Source organism: Podarcis pityusensis (genome assembly GCF_964106645.2).
Source record: "Podarcis pityusensis genome assembly, chromosome: 2".
In the NCBI taxonomy this organism is placed as follows: domain Eukaryota; kingdom Metazoa; phylum Chordata; class Lepidosauria; order Squamata; family Lacertidae; genus Podarcis; species Podarcis pityusensis.
This window is the reverse complement of record NC_138029.1, coordinates 30,183,692-30,198,923: the sequence shown is the minus strand read 5'-3', so window position 1 is coordinate 30,198,923 and position 15,232 is coordinate 30,183,692. Positions and strand designations below refer to the sequence as shown.

At 42.7% G+C, this 15,232-nt stretch overlaps 1 protein-coding gene across 3 annotated transcripts in view; it reads left to right on the top strand.

Moving 5' to 3' along the window:
• Positions 1–15,232, top strand: part of LOC308470357 (E3 ubiquitin-protein ligase RNF213-like) — a 92,525-nt gene that overhangs the window by 30,815 nt on the left and 46,478 nt on the right. For all 3 annotated transcript variants that reach the window (XM_080993511.1, XM_080993510.1, XM_080993509.1), the window contains 12 exons: positions 1,427–1,525; positions 3,363–3,485; positions 4,119–4,302; positions 4,747–4,920; positions 6,049–6,207; positions 6,513–7,090; positions 8,885–9,047; positions 10,380–10,597; positions 11,455–11,595; positions 12,051–12,212; positions 12,969–14,103; positions 14,656–14,849. In XM_080993511.1, coding sequence (XP_080849637.1) covers positions 1,427–1,525; positions 3,363–3,485; positions 4,119–4,302; positions 4,747–4,920; positions 6,049–6,207; positions 6,513–7,090; positions 8,885–9,047; positions 10,380–10,597; positions 11,455–11,595; positions 12,051–12,212; positions 12,969–14,103; positions 14,656–14,849 — 3,330 coding nt within the window. The remainder of the gene's footprint in view (positions 1–1,426; positions 1,526–3,362; positions 3,486–4,118; positions 4,303–4,746; positions 4,921–6,048; positions 6,208–6,512; positions 7,091–8,884; positions 9,048–10,379; positions 10,598–11,454; positions 11,596–12,050; positions 12,213–12,968; positions 14,104–14,655; positions 14,850–15,232) is intronic.

Below are 15,232 nucleotides of genomic sequence, written 5' to 3'. Positions count from 1 at the left end.
GCTCCTTCTGACATGTTAAGAAATGTCAGAGAGTTTATTGTTTGGTAGCTTAAGATCTGTGGTTTCTGTCACACCATAGATACAAGGTTTTACCCATCGAAAGTTGGTTCCAGAGAGCCCACCCTAGAGTCACTGTTGCTCAGATGCAAATCATTAAAGCCATGCAGAGAGAGAGAGATAGTGGAGTGCCACTCATTTCCAGACTGGGAACATATCCAAGTTAGTGTGGTGGCTCCTCTACATAGAGCAGGGGACTGCCAAGCTTCTCCTTAGTCCAGCACTTGAACCCAGCAGTTGCATTGAGTTCTAAGAGATTCTGTACTTCATAGTGACTGAGAACCCAGTGCTTTGTTGGTGTGCAAAAATGACCAGTCATAGTTCCTAGCCTAATTATAAAAGTGGTGGGAGGAAGAAGAAGAAGAAGAGGAGTTTGGATTTGATATCCCGCTTTATCACTACCCTAAGGAATCTCAAAGCGGCTAACATTCTCCTTTCCCTTCCTCCCCCACAACAAACACTCTGTGAGGTGAGTGGGGCTGAGAGACTTCGAAGAAGTATGACTAGCCCAAGGTCACCCAGCAGCTGCATGTGGAGGAGCGGAGACGCGAACCCGGTTCACCAGATTACGAGTCCACTGCTCTTAACCACTACAGAAAGTTTGTGTGTGTGAGAGAGAAAGAGCGAGACGGGATATTAACGTATGCTCTCTTAGAGGTCACAGACTAGGAGTATATGCTCAGTAGGAGAAAGCATAGAGGAGTAGGCATGTTAGCTAAGGACTGGTGTACATGCCTGGTCCCAGCTTTTTAAGAAAGCCTGAGTAGGTTTTCCCCAGAGGCTTGCCAAACACTGTGGGGCAAAGGTGGGACAGTTGATTGACAGTTTATTTGAAAACAGCCCATTACAGTTCCATTTCTGCCAGGTAATCCCAGTTACAAGTCAGTAAACATCAAGGAGAGGTGTGGTCCTCCTTTTGCATGTAGTATTGAAATGGGCCTCTACCAGGTAAGCTGGCAGGTGAAGGAAGGTGAGGCTGGCATTTACAAGTCTGCCACTGCCAGGAGCCCATGGGGTAAGTTGGCAGCCCTAGTGGATCCTGCAGAGGCCTCATGAAATGCCTCTTGTCAGAAGCTGATGTCGCTGATGGGGATCTGGTCACTTATTTTTTGCCACTTTTTAAAAGCTCCTGTGAAGCATGCAACCTGTCTTCTAAAGATGCAGGCATTATCCCTGTCGTCTTCATCATTCCATTTTTTGTATTTCTCACCTACTGGGAAAGGGTAGGGGATTGTTGTCGCATGCTGTTCTTTTCTTCTGCCAAGAAGAAAAGAGGGCCTTGGCCAGGGAGAACCAAGGGCCTATAAATACAACCCCCTTCTGCTCTTAATTTGGGTTAATTTAACTGAATAATAATTTTCTTTCTTAGGCTTGGGATCATTTTTTGAAAATAGACTTTGCTAATACAACTTTCACAGAAGAGTGGAAGAAAACTTTAATCACAGATATGGAAGGCAGAATCAAAAAGGTACTGAGATTAATGGATTATATTGTATCATATGAAATGGAAACTATCACATTCAATGTAAATCAGGGGTGGGAAACCTTTTCCCCATGGCTACTTCTCAGCAATGAGCAGTGCCAAATATGTGTGGCCAGAGTTGAAAGTGGGCATGGCCAACCCCACAATATTACACACTACCTTTTCCTGATGGACTCTAGAGCCAGGTAGCCTGTGTAAAATTATGGCATACCAGCCTAGACAGGAAGTGTCTCAATCAAATTGCATGCCAGTTCCTCCTTCCAGGCAGTCTTGTTTCAGGAGATGTCTGCTGTCACTCCATGTCACTTTCATATTGAGGAAAGATCCTTTTCCTTAACAGAGCTGGGAAGCTTGACCAGCAGGGACAAGCAGAGGGTAACCTAAGTTCAAGTTAAAATCCCTAGCCGATCCTCATCTTTTGCTGATCCCCATCTTTTTTTCTGGGTCAACACCTGGCCTTACAAAGGCAAATGGATAGGGAAAGGCAGTCTTATCAAGCCAACCAGGCCACAGCTCTGGCCCAGATCTCATTAATGAAAGCAATCTTATCAGGCACTCGGAGAGACCCAGTGCGCAGAAATCTTAAATGAAGTATTGACTGGCCAGGTCCCCTTCTTCCTCTTTTTCAGAATCTCTCCCTCTGCCCTCGACCAACATAAAGCTTCTCAAATGCAAGGTGGTTCTGATGCACTCCTTAGGAGCTTAGTGAAGAAGAGGCCTCTCCCATTCCTCTCAGTAGGACCCTGGCAGAGACACACTCCCAACTTGCATGTTCCCTTGATCGTTCGGGAGCTTCAAAAGCTTTCTTTTGCCTGAACATCAAGTGACCGATGCCAACAGACATTGACACACTTAGGGATCTGCAGAGTCTTTGCAGCTTGCGTAACAGACCTCAGCAACTCAGCATTTTGGCTAATCTACTTTATTTACATATAAACACACAGAGAGCACTGCAACATGGCTCCCTCTCTCTAGCATCAAACAGCAAAGAGAAAAAGAATAAAGGACCATAGTCCCACTTCACGGAACACAGTAACACAAACATCCTGTCTCCGTCACTTCCCACTCTGTGGAGTCAAAACATACACCATCATGTGATAGACAAAAATCCCATGACTGCAATTACAGAGCAGGAATTCTAACAGTTCTGCATACCAGGAGACCCCACCCTGGGTCATCAGAGCGAGATCTCCCTGCTCACAGAGACACTCCAGGCCCTTTACTCCCTTCCCCTATGAACCACTGATGCCAAATGCAATGTAGGGTAGTGGCAATGCAGTTCCTTATCAGATAATAACTCTGAGCCCAACCAAGAGCAGCTGCCGTGGGAACAGAATTGTGTTCCCCTTGATCTCTTTAGTCCCTGTCTCAGCTGAACTTACGTTCCACTCCTGGAGCAGCTACCTCTTAAAGTGCAACTATTCCTCCCATCCAACAAGGTGGCACAAAAATCTGTTTTGTCATTCCTTAAAAAGTCTCACCTTTTTGCAATGGACAGTGCCACTTAACAACAATAAAAATCCTCCAGTTATGCTAATTCACAGTACAGTACAGGCTGGAGGATCATCAGGAAGTTTTTAAAGTTTGATGTTTTATTATGTTTTTATGTGTTGGAAGCCGCCCAGAGTGGCTGGGGCAACCCAGCCAGATGGGCAGGGTTTAAATAATAAAATTATCATTAGTTACTGTTACTAGAAAAATATATTTGCTTTGTTTTATTGTCCTAAATTACTTTCCCTCCATGTTTTCCTTATCTGATAAAATCTTAAATAACTGGAACCAGGTAGAATGTTTTGTATTTCTTTTTGCTCTTCCCTGATAGGAATCTGCTGTTAACCAGATTAAAGCCTACTGCTGTTGCCATGAGGAAATGGAACAATTTGACCCTATGATTAGCAAAGCTTTTGAAAACTGTGCCATAGACGCTATAAAATTAGCATACCAGGTACTATATCTAAAATTTTCTGAATCCTACACTTATTTTCCAAGTACTGTTACTTTGTTGAGATTATGCTACATGTGCCTGACTGTGGGAGTAAGCAATAATGGGTTTGTGATTCAATGCCACAGGTAAATCCAGCTTGGCTTCCTGGATTGCCAGTCAAGGCAGGCTGACAAATCATGTAACTGGGAGCTATTTTTTTGTGGATAATCCCTGCTCAGTGACAATCCTAGGATTACAAAGTCATTCCTCAACTGTATTTTTGTCTCATCAAATTTAAATCGATTTCTATTGCCATATAATTTACCCTTTGGGAAAGGACAGCAAATTATTTGGCAAATCTCACAATGAGCAGATCTGTGAAAGCAAGTTCCTTTTGGAATCTGTTGGATTCGGCTGCATTATGAATAGTAAACTTTTTTAAATGATGTAGCAAATTTGTGAAAATAAAATGACAGACTCATCGCTATCTAATGCTGCCAGGTCTGGCCTGCCCGTGAGGCAAGGTGAGGCAGTTGCCTTAGCGACAGGCTCTGGATACCTGGAGAAGGTGTTTGCCTTCTCCAGGTATCCAGAACGTTTGCATTGCCAAATGTAGGGGCCCTGAACCCTCTACATATTTTGTGTCTTATGTAGGAACAGTCTAATCTCCTTGAACTGATATCTCATTACAATCTGAGCAAGCTGGGTAAACTTGTATCTGCTGCTATCATAAAATCATGGCCAGCTGATGTAGCAGGGAAGCCTATGAGAGATTTGGAAGGTGTGCTGAATCATCTGCTTGTTTGGCCAGACATTAAGCATCTTTTCATCTTCAATGGTAAGTGCAGCTATCATTTGATGGGTAAAGTTCTGGGAGCAGGTGGGAAATATCTTATTATTGAAAGGAGCACAGAGGGTTATTTAATATCGAAACAGAGTTGAATAGGAGGAGAATTAGTATTGGACATTGTAGAAAGGAAAAGTCAGTTAAGGTTTAGTAACTGGTAGAGGATTTATGCTGAAACACAAATATTGTGCGTATTGGAAGAGTATGATGTTGCAGGCTATTGCAATTCTTTTATGTTTTATTTCTTCTGACGAATAATGGGTCACCGTTGTTGTAAGGAGGGCAGCAAACTTTCAAACTGTGTGTAGAACAGAGAGAAGTAAGGAAACCTAAAGGAGTCACCTTGCTTCCAGCTGCCATGGGGGATGAAGTTATTTTAGCACCTAAGGACAAAGGTTGTTTGCTTGTTTTTAAAATACCTGACTGATCTAACAGGTGCAGCTGGAAACATTCTGGACCAACTTACTGAAGAAGCCCAGGAGCTAATGGCCAGCGCTGACTCTGTATATACAAAGGTTTCTGATGAACTCATGACAGGCCATATCCTAGTTAAACATTTAGAGCTGGTTTTAAAGCACAAGAAGCAGTTTCTGTCCATTTGGGAATTTAGTAAGTGTGTTTATCTGTATATATAAATGGAGAGATGGGTAAAATATAGGACCGAAGTCCAGTTAAATGCTAATAAATGTTACTCAATTAAAACATATCCATTTAATGTCAATTTGAATTTGCATATCGTTTTAAAACAGCATTTCTGAAGCAAATATAGTGGCTTTGTGTTTAGTTGACACACGTATTGTAGCTGTCATTTGCCAAATTCACATTTCGTAGTAAGCCAAACTATGGCTCACCAGGACCATGTGAATTTGTGAATTAGGAGTTTGCAGTCTGGTCTATTTTACTCCCATTCCATGCTGAGTTAAGCTAAGGTTTGGTTTAGTGTATTGCCTGAGCCCAGGATTATGGTTAAGCTCCTCCTCATTACAGACTGTAGCCAGTGTTCGTTCCATTCTCCAGTAGCCCACACATTTGCAGAGTCCCAGTAAGTCATGGCTTAGCATGACATGCAAACTAGGTTCACATACAATTAGCATGCCTATTGTGTATGAAAGATGGGAGAATATTTCTTCTAAGATAGTGATTGCTATTTGTAGCCTTTTATAAGGTTGGGGTGGGATTCAGCTAATGAGCCCTACCAGTGGAAGCCTTCTCAAGGACTTCCCCTAGCACAGTGGACCTTTTTTCACATGTTCCTCCCCCTGTGTCTCACTTGTCCCCTCCCCTCCCCCCCCCAAATAATTGGCTCAGCGGGTTGGGAGAACCCTTGGAACAGCATGCAAAGAAAGGAGAGGGGATATTGCTCCATCAGACAAGCAGAAATGCTTACACTGACAGAGCAATCTGCTTACCACTGTGTTGTGTTACTCCTGCTGTATTAAAGATATTCCTTCTTAAAAATGAGTGCACCCTTTGGTTGATCTTTGTTTTTATCCAATCGTGGGATAGGAGACAAGGGAAGCACTTAAGCCTGAAGCTTCACTTGGGCTCAGGGTGGCTTGTGCATGTAATGCTAAATCACAGTTTAGTGGTATTTGCACACCAGCTGTTGAGAAGCAGAGTTCTGGAATGCCCTTGTTCTTTAAGAGCTTATTTGGGAGATAGTGAGTCCAAGTTTTGTAAAAGGAAAGAAAATAGGGATCTTGTGCAAGTGATTGTAATTGGCAATTTTCATTTCAGAGCCCAAGCATATTTCGCTGTTTGATGAAAAAGAGCACAGATCAAAACTAGAAGGAATACTTGGCTTGAGGCTGCAAGAACTACTGTATGTCAAGAGGGAGAAAAACTGTTTGGAATCCCTCTTGAACATGTGCAGGAAAGTGCAAGAGTATATAAAAGGTATTTTTAAAGGGGGAGGGTAATTTTAAAACTCTGGCTCTGTTAGTTTTCCTTTGCAAAGATTGTTAAAGATTGGGAGTGGAAATAAACCGGGGAATGAGAATGTCCCAGAACTCTCCAACATCAGAAAAGCAGATTGATCCAAGTAGAACAATTGGGTAGAAATTGCAAATTGTTCATTTTTTAAACAAACGTCACAGTCTGGTGTTTGATGCTGCAATGTGAACCATTGTATAGCAAAGATAAGACCCACTGAAGTTTTTTTTGTGTGTGTGTCCAAGTTCTGATTTTCTCTTTACTTTCAGTGGATATTGCTGAAATAGAGCAGAAGCACAGTGAAAACCTGGCCTCAAAAGCACTGGACGATGTTGTGAATGTGAGAGACATTTCCCAGAGTGCTGATAAAATTGAGACATATTACCACCTGAGTCCAGCCCTGAAGAAGATAGCGGAAATTGTGAATAACTTTAAAGAGAGTGACGTCTTCCAGTACTGCTGGGAGTGGGCAGCCAAAAAACTTGTCGTTGATGAAGACATTGCTGCTCTGGATCTTGATGAAGTGCCTCTCTCCCTTTTTGATCCTTGTTACAGTGAATTCTTGAGGCTGTATAACAGTCTGAAATCTGGGGAGCTCATGTTTTCTGAAGTAGACATGCTCTTCAGAGATTTTACTAACCGTTACGAGGATCTGAAAAAGGATTTTCAGGTTATGTGCAATCTACAGCGTCAAGATGGTGGAGAATGGATAGATGAGCGGATTCAACAAATCCAGCAATATCATGAATTGCATTTGGCCATGGACTCTGCTAAGGTTATCGACAAGGTCAGGGAAGGTTTGAATCTCTCTGGTGACTTCAGAGTCCTGCAACAGTTACTTAACTTCGTAAGTATATTTCTTTGAAACCACAGTTCGAGAGCTTATCCAGTAAACTTAGGTAGCTTCATTCTGTTCAAAAGTTGATAGTGTGCACTTTTCATTTGGGTCTATACGTTATCGCAGGAACACAAAATGTGGATTACATATAGAGTTGTTTAGTACTTTGGCTTTTTGGATCTCTTTAATTTCTTTAGCATGGTTTTTCTGCACTGAAGACAAAAGAGGGTTTTTTTTTTGTAATTACACCCCATTTGTGAATTGCTTTCCCCAAGGATGTCCAGCCATTAGCCCCCCCCCCCCCCAATTCCTAGCTACTTAATACTGTCAGGCATTTTGTTTATAGAATTTTATAATCATATTAAAGAGGCAATTGTATGGGTTGGATTCAGTGTAGCTGCTTGCAAGACAGAACAATCCTCTCTCCTCCTACTGTGTACTGTATAAAATGCAGGGGCACATAGGAAGAGGAGAGGGGAAAGTCCTTTTGCATTGGTGGAACTTTTTCTCGCTTCCCCTAGCACGCCAGCTTAGTTGAACCTCCCTATACTGTATTTCTATTCCGTACTGCAGAACCATCTACATGCAGTATGCAATTTAGAGGATATGCACACCACTGTAAGACACGTATAACTTATGGCTCAATTTGCCATGTGGATATTGTGTAACTGGAGAATGCGAAACAAAAAAATAAGGACATTTTGACTGGCAGAAAAATAATCTCTATGCTACTAAATAGTCTATCTATGCTACTTAATATAGTTTTGGGAGTCAGGTGTGTCCTGATGAGTATTCATCCATGTGGTATCTACTGAGTAGTGGATCAAGATGTGTAGCAAGCAGTGCAATCAGGATATCAAAGGGCAGATAAAACTAGCTACTTACCTCATGGTAACAGTTTGCAAACTTAACTGCATGTGCTGTTCATTTGCCATATCTAGTCAAGTTTAGCTCACTTGCATCCCCACAAAGAGTCAGAAGTAGTAAGGGTGTGGTGATATTGAAATCATAGCCATTGTGGGCAGCTTGGGAGGAAGGGGTTGGCTATAAATCTAACGGAATAAAAGATGTGCCTAGGTGCTACAGGCTTTCATCTTACCTACATGGCTTTCACAAACTCTGCATTAGAGTTACAGGAGGCTACTATGTCATAAGGCCACTTGCCATCTACTCTATATTCTGAGCAGCATCTCCAAAATGTTTCATCATGGGATGGCACGTTACCATAGTTTTTTTCCCCTTGTAAAGACAAGGGGATTCCAGTTCCTGGGAGATTTTCCTTTCACTTTGTATAGAATCTGTTGTAGTTGCAACAAGCAACAAATGTCTCTCTATAAAGCAGCCTAACTCATTGTTTTCCGAAAGGGAAAAATATAAATAAATGTTCCCCTGCTGCATGGATGCCATGGTAATATCTGGTTCAATTTCTGATGTAGATATTGTGCTTCCACTGGTTTGGACAGCTAAAGACGGCTTCTGTCTGATTTTATTCATTTTCCTTTCTACCCCCCCCCCAAATGCCTTCACAAACAAACAAAAGCCTTAGTTGCGGTCAGTGGGGCAGCAGCGGTAGGGTGATCCTGATCCCTTGCCATTGGAACACTGAGTGCAGCTGCAGGTTTCTGAGAGGGGTGAGGTGTGGGGAGCCATTGCAGTGTTCCTAGAAGGAATCATATCTGAAACAATCCATGATGCCTCCTCTTGAAACCCAGCACCATGGGGCTGAAAAATGGGAGATGGAAATCAAGGGAAAGGTTTTGCACATCCTTAATGTGCAGTACAATCCTCTTATTCCCTTTTCAGGTACAGAAATTCCAGGTCCAGGAAGAGAAGCTCTCCTCCATGAGTATTGAATTGATGCGTGTAAAAAAATGGCTGCAAGACATAACTGAACCACGTCGTAGGTGCCTTGAGGAGCTGGCACTCAGGAGGGATTTTGTAAGCTGGGTCAAAGAATCCCTGGAAGGTAGAACAGATGTGCACCTGACATTCTTGTTTCTTAGTTTTAAAAGGCTAAAAAGTTACTGGGACATATGATGTACACTTGTACACTGTTATATTATGTACAGTGGTACCTCTGGTTACGTACTTAATTCATTCCGGAGGTCCGTTCTTAGCCTGAAACTGTTCTTAACCTGAAGCACCACTTTAGCTAATGGGGCCTCCCATTGCTGCCGCACCACCGGAGCACGATTTATCTTCTCATCCTGACGCAAAGTTCTTAACCCGAGGTACTATTTCTGGGTTAACGGAGTCTGTAACCTGAAGCGTCTGTAACCCGAGGTACTACTGTATAGGTGTATTACATGATGTATTTCCTCATTTTGTTTTCTGTACAAGCTGGCACCTGCAAGATGTCTCAGTGCAGGAGGGACCCCAAAATGGGATGTTGTCTTGTCCATTTCTCAGCCACCAACTCCTTCTCATTCCCTTGTCTCATGCTTCCTGTTTTTCTCCCTTAAATTTCTTATTTCCTTACACAAGGAGGATCTCTTTCCACTTCATGTCTCCATCATATTTTTATTTGTACAGGCAGCCTTATCTTTAAATGAGACATGCACAAGGTTGAGAGAAGCAATCATTTCAGCAAGAAAAATTATTGAACTAACAACACTTTCCATAGCAAATTATTTTCGTAGTTTTTACTTGGACAGAGTGGTTTCAGCAAATGTACCTCTTAATGAGGTGTGTGGGGAAGCCGCATGGGCAACTTCAGCGATGTTTATGAGGCATCATAAGATTGGTAAATATGCTTTTCATGAGGTGGCTTTTGGGAGGCAAATCCTCCAGCAGGTTCGTTAAGGAGAAGTCATAGAATAGAGAGCCCACCCAATTGAGATCTTACCTTTATTCAATCCAACTATACCACCTTTGGAAGGAACAATTGTTCTCCTCTGAAGGGTGCATCTCAGAAGTGTTGAACACAAGGCCCAACCTATGATCTAGCTTCCTTGCATAGGTTCAGAGAGTGCATCAATGTTTTCCCTGGGGGGCATGGCCAATGGACAAAGAGCAAGATGCATTTCCTGTTTTTAATTTGAGAGGGCAGCATAGCCCACAATGTCATGTTTTTCAGAACCTTTGAGAAACACCTTTCAGATTATCACAATAGTTCTTTTGCCTCCTTGTGGTTTACTCCACTTCACAAAGCAAAGGAAGCAAACGTAAGTAATGCAGGCTTTGTGTCAAGCACTGAATAAAGATGTAGGTCCTAGTAGAAAGACATGGAGTACTACCAGGGGCGGAACTTATAGACAGTAAACTTTGGGATGTCTTTCACTTTGTTTATTTGCCTTAGATAAGAATGAGCTGAAGGTATTTGTGGACTTAGCTTCTATCTCTGCGGGAGAGAATGACATGGATGTGGATCGTGTGGCTTGTTTCCATGATGCTGTCCTTGGCTACTCCTCCCTGTTGTATGACTTGAAACGGGAATCGGGATTTGGGGAGCTCATGAAGTGCTTGAGGAAACTTTGGAAAGCTCTGGAGAGTGACAACAACCTCCCCAAAAAACTGGTAATTCCTGCAGTTGGACCTTAGTTCATCTGTCTATATCTGCTCTTATTAAGCTGTGTATTTTATAAAGATACTGCATCCAGTGTGAGTTTAAAGGTAAAGGGACCCCTGATCATTAAGTCCAGTCGCGGACAACTCTGAGGTTGTGGTGCTCATCTCACTTTACTGGCTGAGGGAGCCAGCGTTTGTCCGCAGACAGCTTCTGGGTCATGTGGCCAGCATGACTAAGCTGCTTCTGGTGAAACCAGAGCAGTGCACGGAAATGCCATTTACCTTCCTGCCGGTACTTTGACGTGCTTTCGAACTGCTAGGTTGGCAGGAGCTGGGACCGAGCAACGGGAACTCACCCCGTCAAGGGGATACGAACTGCTGACCTTCTGATCGGCAAGCCCTTGGCTCTGTGGTTTAGACCACAGTGCCAGCTGTGTCCAGGTGTGAGTTTACTGTAGATACATTGAAGGGTAGAAAATTATTGGTGTGGACATTGAGATTTTGTAGGGATATCCACCTTGTAGCTACTTAAACCTACATTCTGCAGAGTAGTGTGTGCTTTGTATGTGAATAGCATTTATGCCTGTGCTCTATTCTACCGCATACACTGCAGTTTTGTGCATCATACCAGCTGGTGGGTTCAGTAGCTACTTTTAATTTCATGAAATATCTCTGGGCTTCACAGCACAGAATAGCGGAACAGAAATCTTCCAGATTCAAATAATCATGTCCTAGAGTGAGGGTTGTCATTTAGCAACACACCATGCTCCCTTGTCATCTATGGCTATGCTATTATCAGCATATGATTTGTTCTGGGATAAAATATGGGACTAATTCAGAGTATATCTTCTCCCTAAACCCTACAGCGTGATTCTGCAAGATACTTGGAATGGCTAAAAACAATAAAAGAGAGTCATGGTTCTGTGGAACTGTCATCTATATCACTGGCAACTAAAATCAATAGCAAGGGAATCTACCGAATTAGGGCGCCAGCAGAAGGCCGGAAGGTAAGACCATGCTTGTAGTATATTGTCCCAGTTTTGTAACCTTTCTCCTCATCGCTCAGTAGCTACTTTTTCTGTATACCACACCCAACAAACAGCCTGCTATAAAGTGAATGATATAACCCTTTCTAAGTGTCTCTTTCAATAAACTGCTTCCTTTATCATTTCCTGGTGCCTCTCTGTTATAACACCATTAGGTTGGTCAGGGATTTCCTCCCATAGTGTTCATGAGTGTGAACTTGAAAATTCACTATCACAGAGCTATTTTCTGTTGGTGGCATTTGCCACAACTTTTTACTGGCATCTTTCCAAAGACATTGCCCTCATAATTTGGTGCAACCCTCTCAGTAGTTAGCATAAACCTATTTACCACTGGCAACTGCTATCTCTACATATAGTAGGGGGGAACCTTGTATGGCATCATAAGGAAATAAAGCAATGATTAAATTTATTTCTAGGTTTCTCTGGATACTGTCCTGTGCCTGACTATCTCAGAAAGTCACGGTGGCCAAGAAGAGGAACGGCAGTACTCCCTAGAAGAGCTCCGAGAATTGATGAATAAGCTGATGCTGATGTCAGGCAAGGTAGAACAAGGTGCAGAAGTAGAGAAGTTTTCTGAGGTCAGTTTTCAGGCATAATTTCCTGTTTGTATTTTGAAACTCATATTGTCCTTTGAGGGATGTGTGGTGAGGGACAAGAGTAATGGGGTTCTTCTTCCAGTCATGCTGAATTTCTGTGTCCTTTGAGAGATTGTAGAGATTTCAGTAAGTGTTTTCCCCCCTGAGATGTAAAATACAATTTGAAACTTCACAGAAGTTTGCATCACATTGAATTGTGATGATTTGTTGCTGATTAGGATGTTCCTTTGGGAATTGAATAGCTCCATCATTTGGCTCACTTGACCTTTCTAAATTTCAGTGTTCCTGATAAATTTTAAAACAATTAAAATTTTACACCCTGAATGCCCTTGGACCAGAGCTTGTTGACTGTTTGCCTGTACAGAATGTTGAAGGGAGCAAGGTTGAAGAAAAATTCAGGGAGTAAATGTCTCCCCCCCCCCCATTATTTTAATACATATTGTGAACCCCTTTGAGCTCTATAAATGAAAAGTGGTGTGTCAGTTTTTAAATCAATAAATGTTAGGAGAACCAGTTTTTGATACCGCCTTCATGTATTTTGGTTAACCAGCTTAAAAGTTCCATTTGGCCATAGTTTCTGCTGGTGTAGCTCTGTCTCTAAGCAAATGGAGTTGGCCAACGCTAGTTTAGGCATTCTAATAGTAAGGGTGGCAATGGGTAATGCATATTTCACATTCATTGGTGTTGTGATACTTAGATTCATTGTTCTGTCTTCTGCTGTGTTTCTTCTGCACCCAGGTATTTTCTAGTGTCCAGAGGCTTGCACTGTCTTTCATCGACCTTCATTCTGCTGGAAACATGCTTTTCCACTCTTGGGTCGCTGATGTATATTGCTCACCCAACCATGAATTCTGCCTTAGCATGGATTTCAATTTAAATTCTAGTTCTGTCCTTATTGGAAATGGAGACGTCACAGATGTTCTGCCACTCATTTGCCGAAAGATGGAGAGTTTCCTGGAAAAGTGGAACCAGTTTATGTCGGAGAAGCGATCCCAGTACTATTATTTGAACTACTATATGGCAGAACAGTTTGTATACTTGTGCAAGGAGCTTGGCTCAAAGTGCCCCAGTGAGGCTGCCTTAACGATGCTGTCATTTATAAAGCACAACTGCAGCAAGCAAGATGTCCAGGAGATCTCCCGCCAAGTAGAGTCTAAAAAAGCAAAGAGGAATTTTGCCGATTTATTTGGGCCGGTGGCAAGAGGGAAAGAGTTGGCTGTACAACTGGAGTACATCTGGGAGTCGTACATGGGAAGTATGGGCTCATTCCTTCCAGGCTGCCTGGACATTGAAACCCTTGGCATTTACTTGGCCACCCTGGCAGATCTGGAGAAGAAGAGTGTTATGCGAAAATTGCCACAAGGTCTTCATGCTGGCAGGCCTAACCTCATTCTCTGTCCTCGCTCTGAGGTGTTGGCTTCAGCACTGGCCATCTACATGAACAGTCCAGGGGAGATGCTACCCTCTTACGATGAAGTCCTGCTCTGCACACCACAAACCAGCTATGAACAAGTGGCGCTGTTTTTGAGGCGGTGCCTCACTTCAGGCTATAAGGGGGAAAAGATTTACACCTTGCTGTTTGCAGATGAGTTGAGCTATGATGTTGGCTACAGGTCTGAGGAACTTTTCCAGAGTCTTCACTTAAAGCATCAGGATGATTATAAGCTAGTGATTCTCTGCAACTGTGAGAGAGAGCACTGCTATGTCCCTTCTGTCTTCAGCCAGTTCAAAGTTCACATGATCCCTCAGCAGCCCCTGAAGGACATTCAGGGCTACCTTGGGAATCATTACAAAGCAACACAAAGTTCATCGGCTTCTGTCTTCAAGGACCAAATGTGTGTTGGGATTGTAGCTTCTGAAAGAGCTGGAGTAGGTGAGTGAACTAAGTACATATAGTTTTCCATCTAAGTTTCAGAATGCGTAGACTAAAACTTGAGGGTATAAAACATGGTCTGTTGTTTTTCCTTCTGTGATGCTCTTTCAGCTTGTGACTGGAAAGATCAGCACAGGAATAATGAGGGGCAAGGGGCACATTAAACAGCAGGCTCAGTGCCTGTCTAAAAGAGTAGTTATACTTGAACAGTATTTCAGCCCGCTGTTTAGTGTTTTTGTCCCAAGCTTAGACATAAATGTTGGAAGGAATAGTACCTCTTTTTACAGAGATGATTCCAAGATGAAAACCAGAGGTTACAGTGCAGGTGGCGGCAGCTGTGACTGGTACATTTTGGGATAAACAGTTAGTACAGCTCTAGCTGAAGACTGTATCCAAGTGTTTATTGGATCAGTTTCTCTCCCTCACCCAGATTCTTCCTACTTGTTGCTCAGCAGAAGCCCAGACCATTTAGTGCTCTCAGTTTCAAACCAATCCATCGTGTGCTTGCTGTGCCCATTAATAACTCAGATATGTTTTTATTATTAACAATAGGAAAATCTCTCTATGTAAAGAGGCTGCAAGAGAAAATGGAAGCAAAACTACATCACTCTGAAGTGCCATTAAAAACTATTAGGTTGATAGACCCCCACGTGGATGAAGGGAAAGTGCTGAAGTCTCTTCTCCCATTCCTGCACCATAAGTACCAGAAACAGCCTATGATATTTCATTTTGATATCACTTCTTCAGTGAGTATACCATGGTTTTGGCAGAACTTTGTCTCCTTACCCTACCCCTCACTTAATAAAGTTGGTTGTTATTGGTTGGTTGGGGTTTTTTTTTTAACTAAGCAATGTTGGGTTTGGAACTTAACAGGTTAAGAAGTTCCCATGATGCCTCAGCATTCTGACGTCAGTTTTCGAAGCTGGGAGAAGCTGGGAGGAGTCTGGGAGGAGTTACGCTCTGTTCCTCTCTGGTTCTCTGAGGGAAGAGGTGGCAGTTTGTCATGGCTGCTGTGAGCCCAGGAGATTTCCTGGGGAATGTCGGAATAAAGGACTGATAAATAGACAAACCGGGCTCTGTGTGTTTGTCGGAAGCTAAGTGGAAGCTACGTGACAGTTTCACCGCTGTG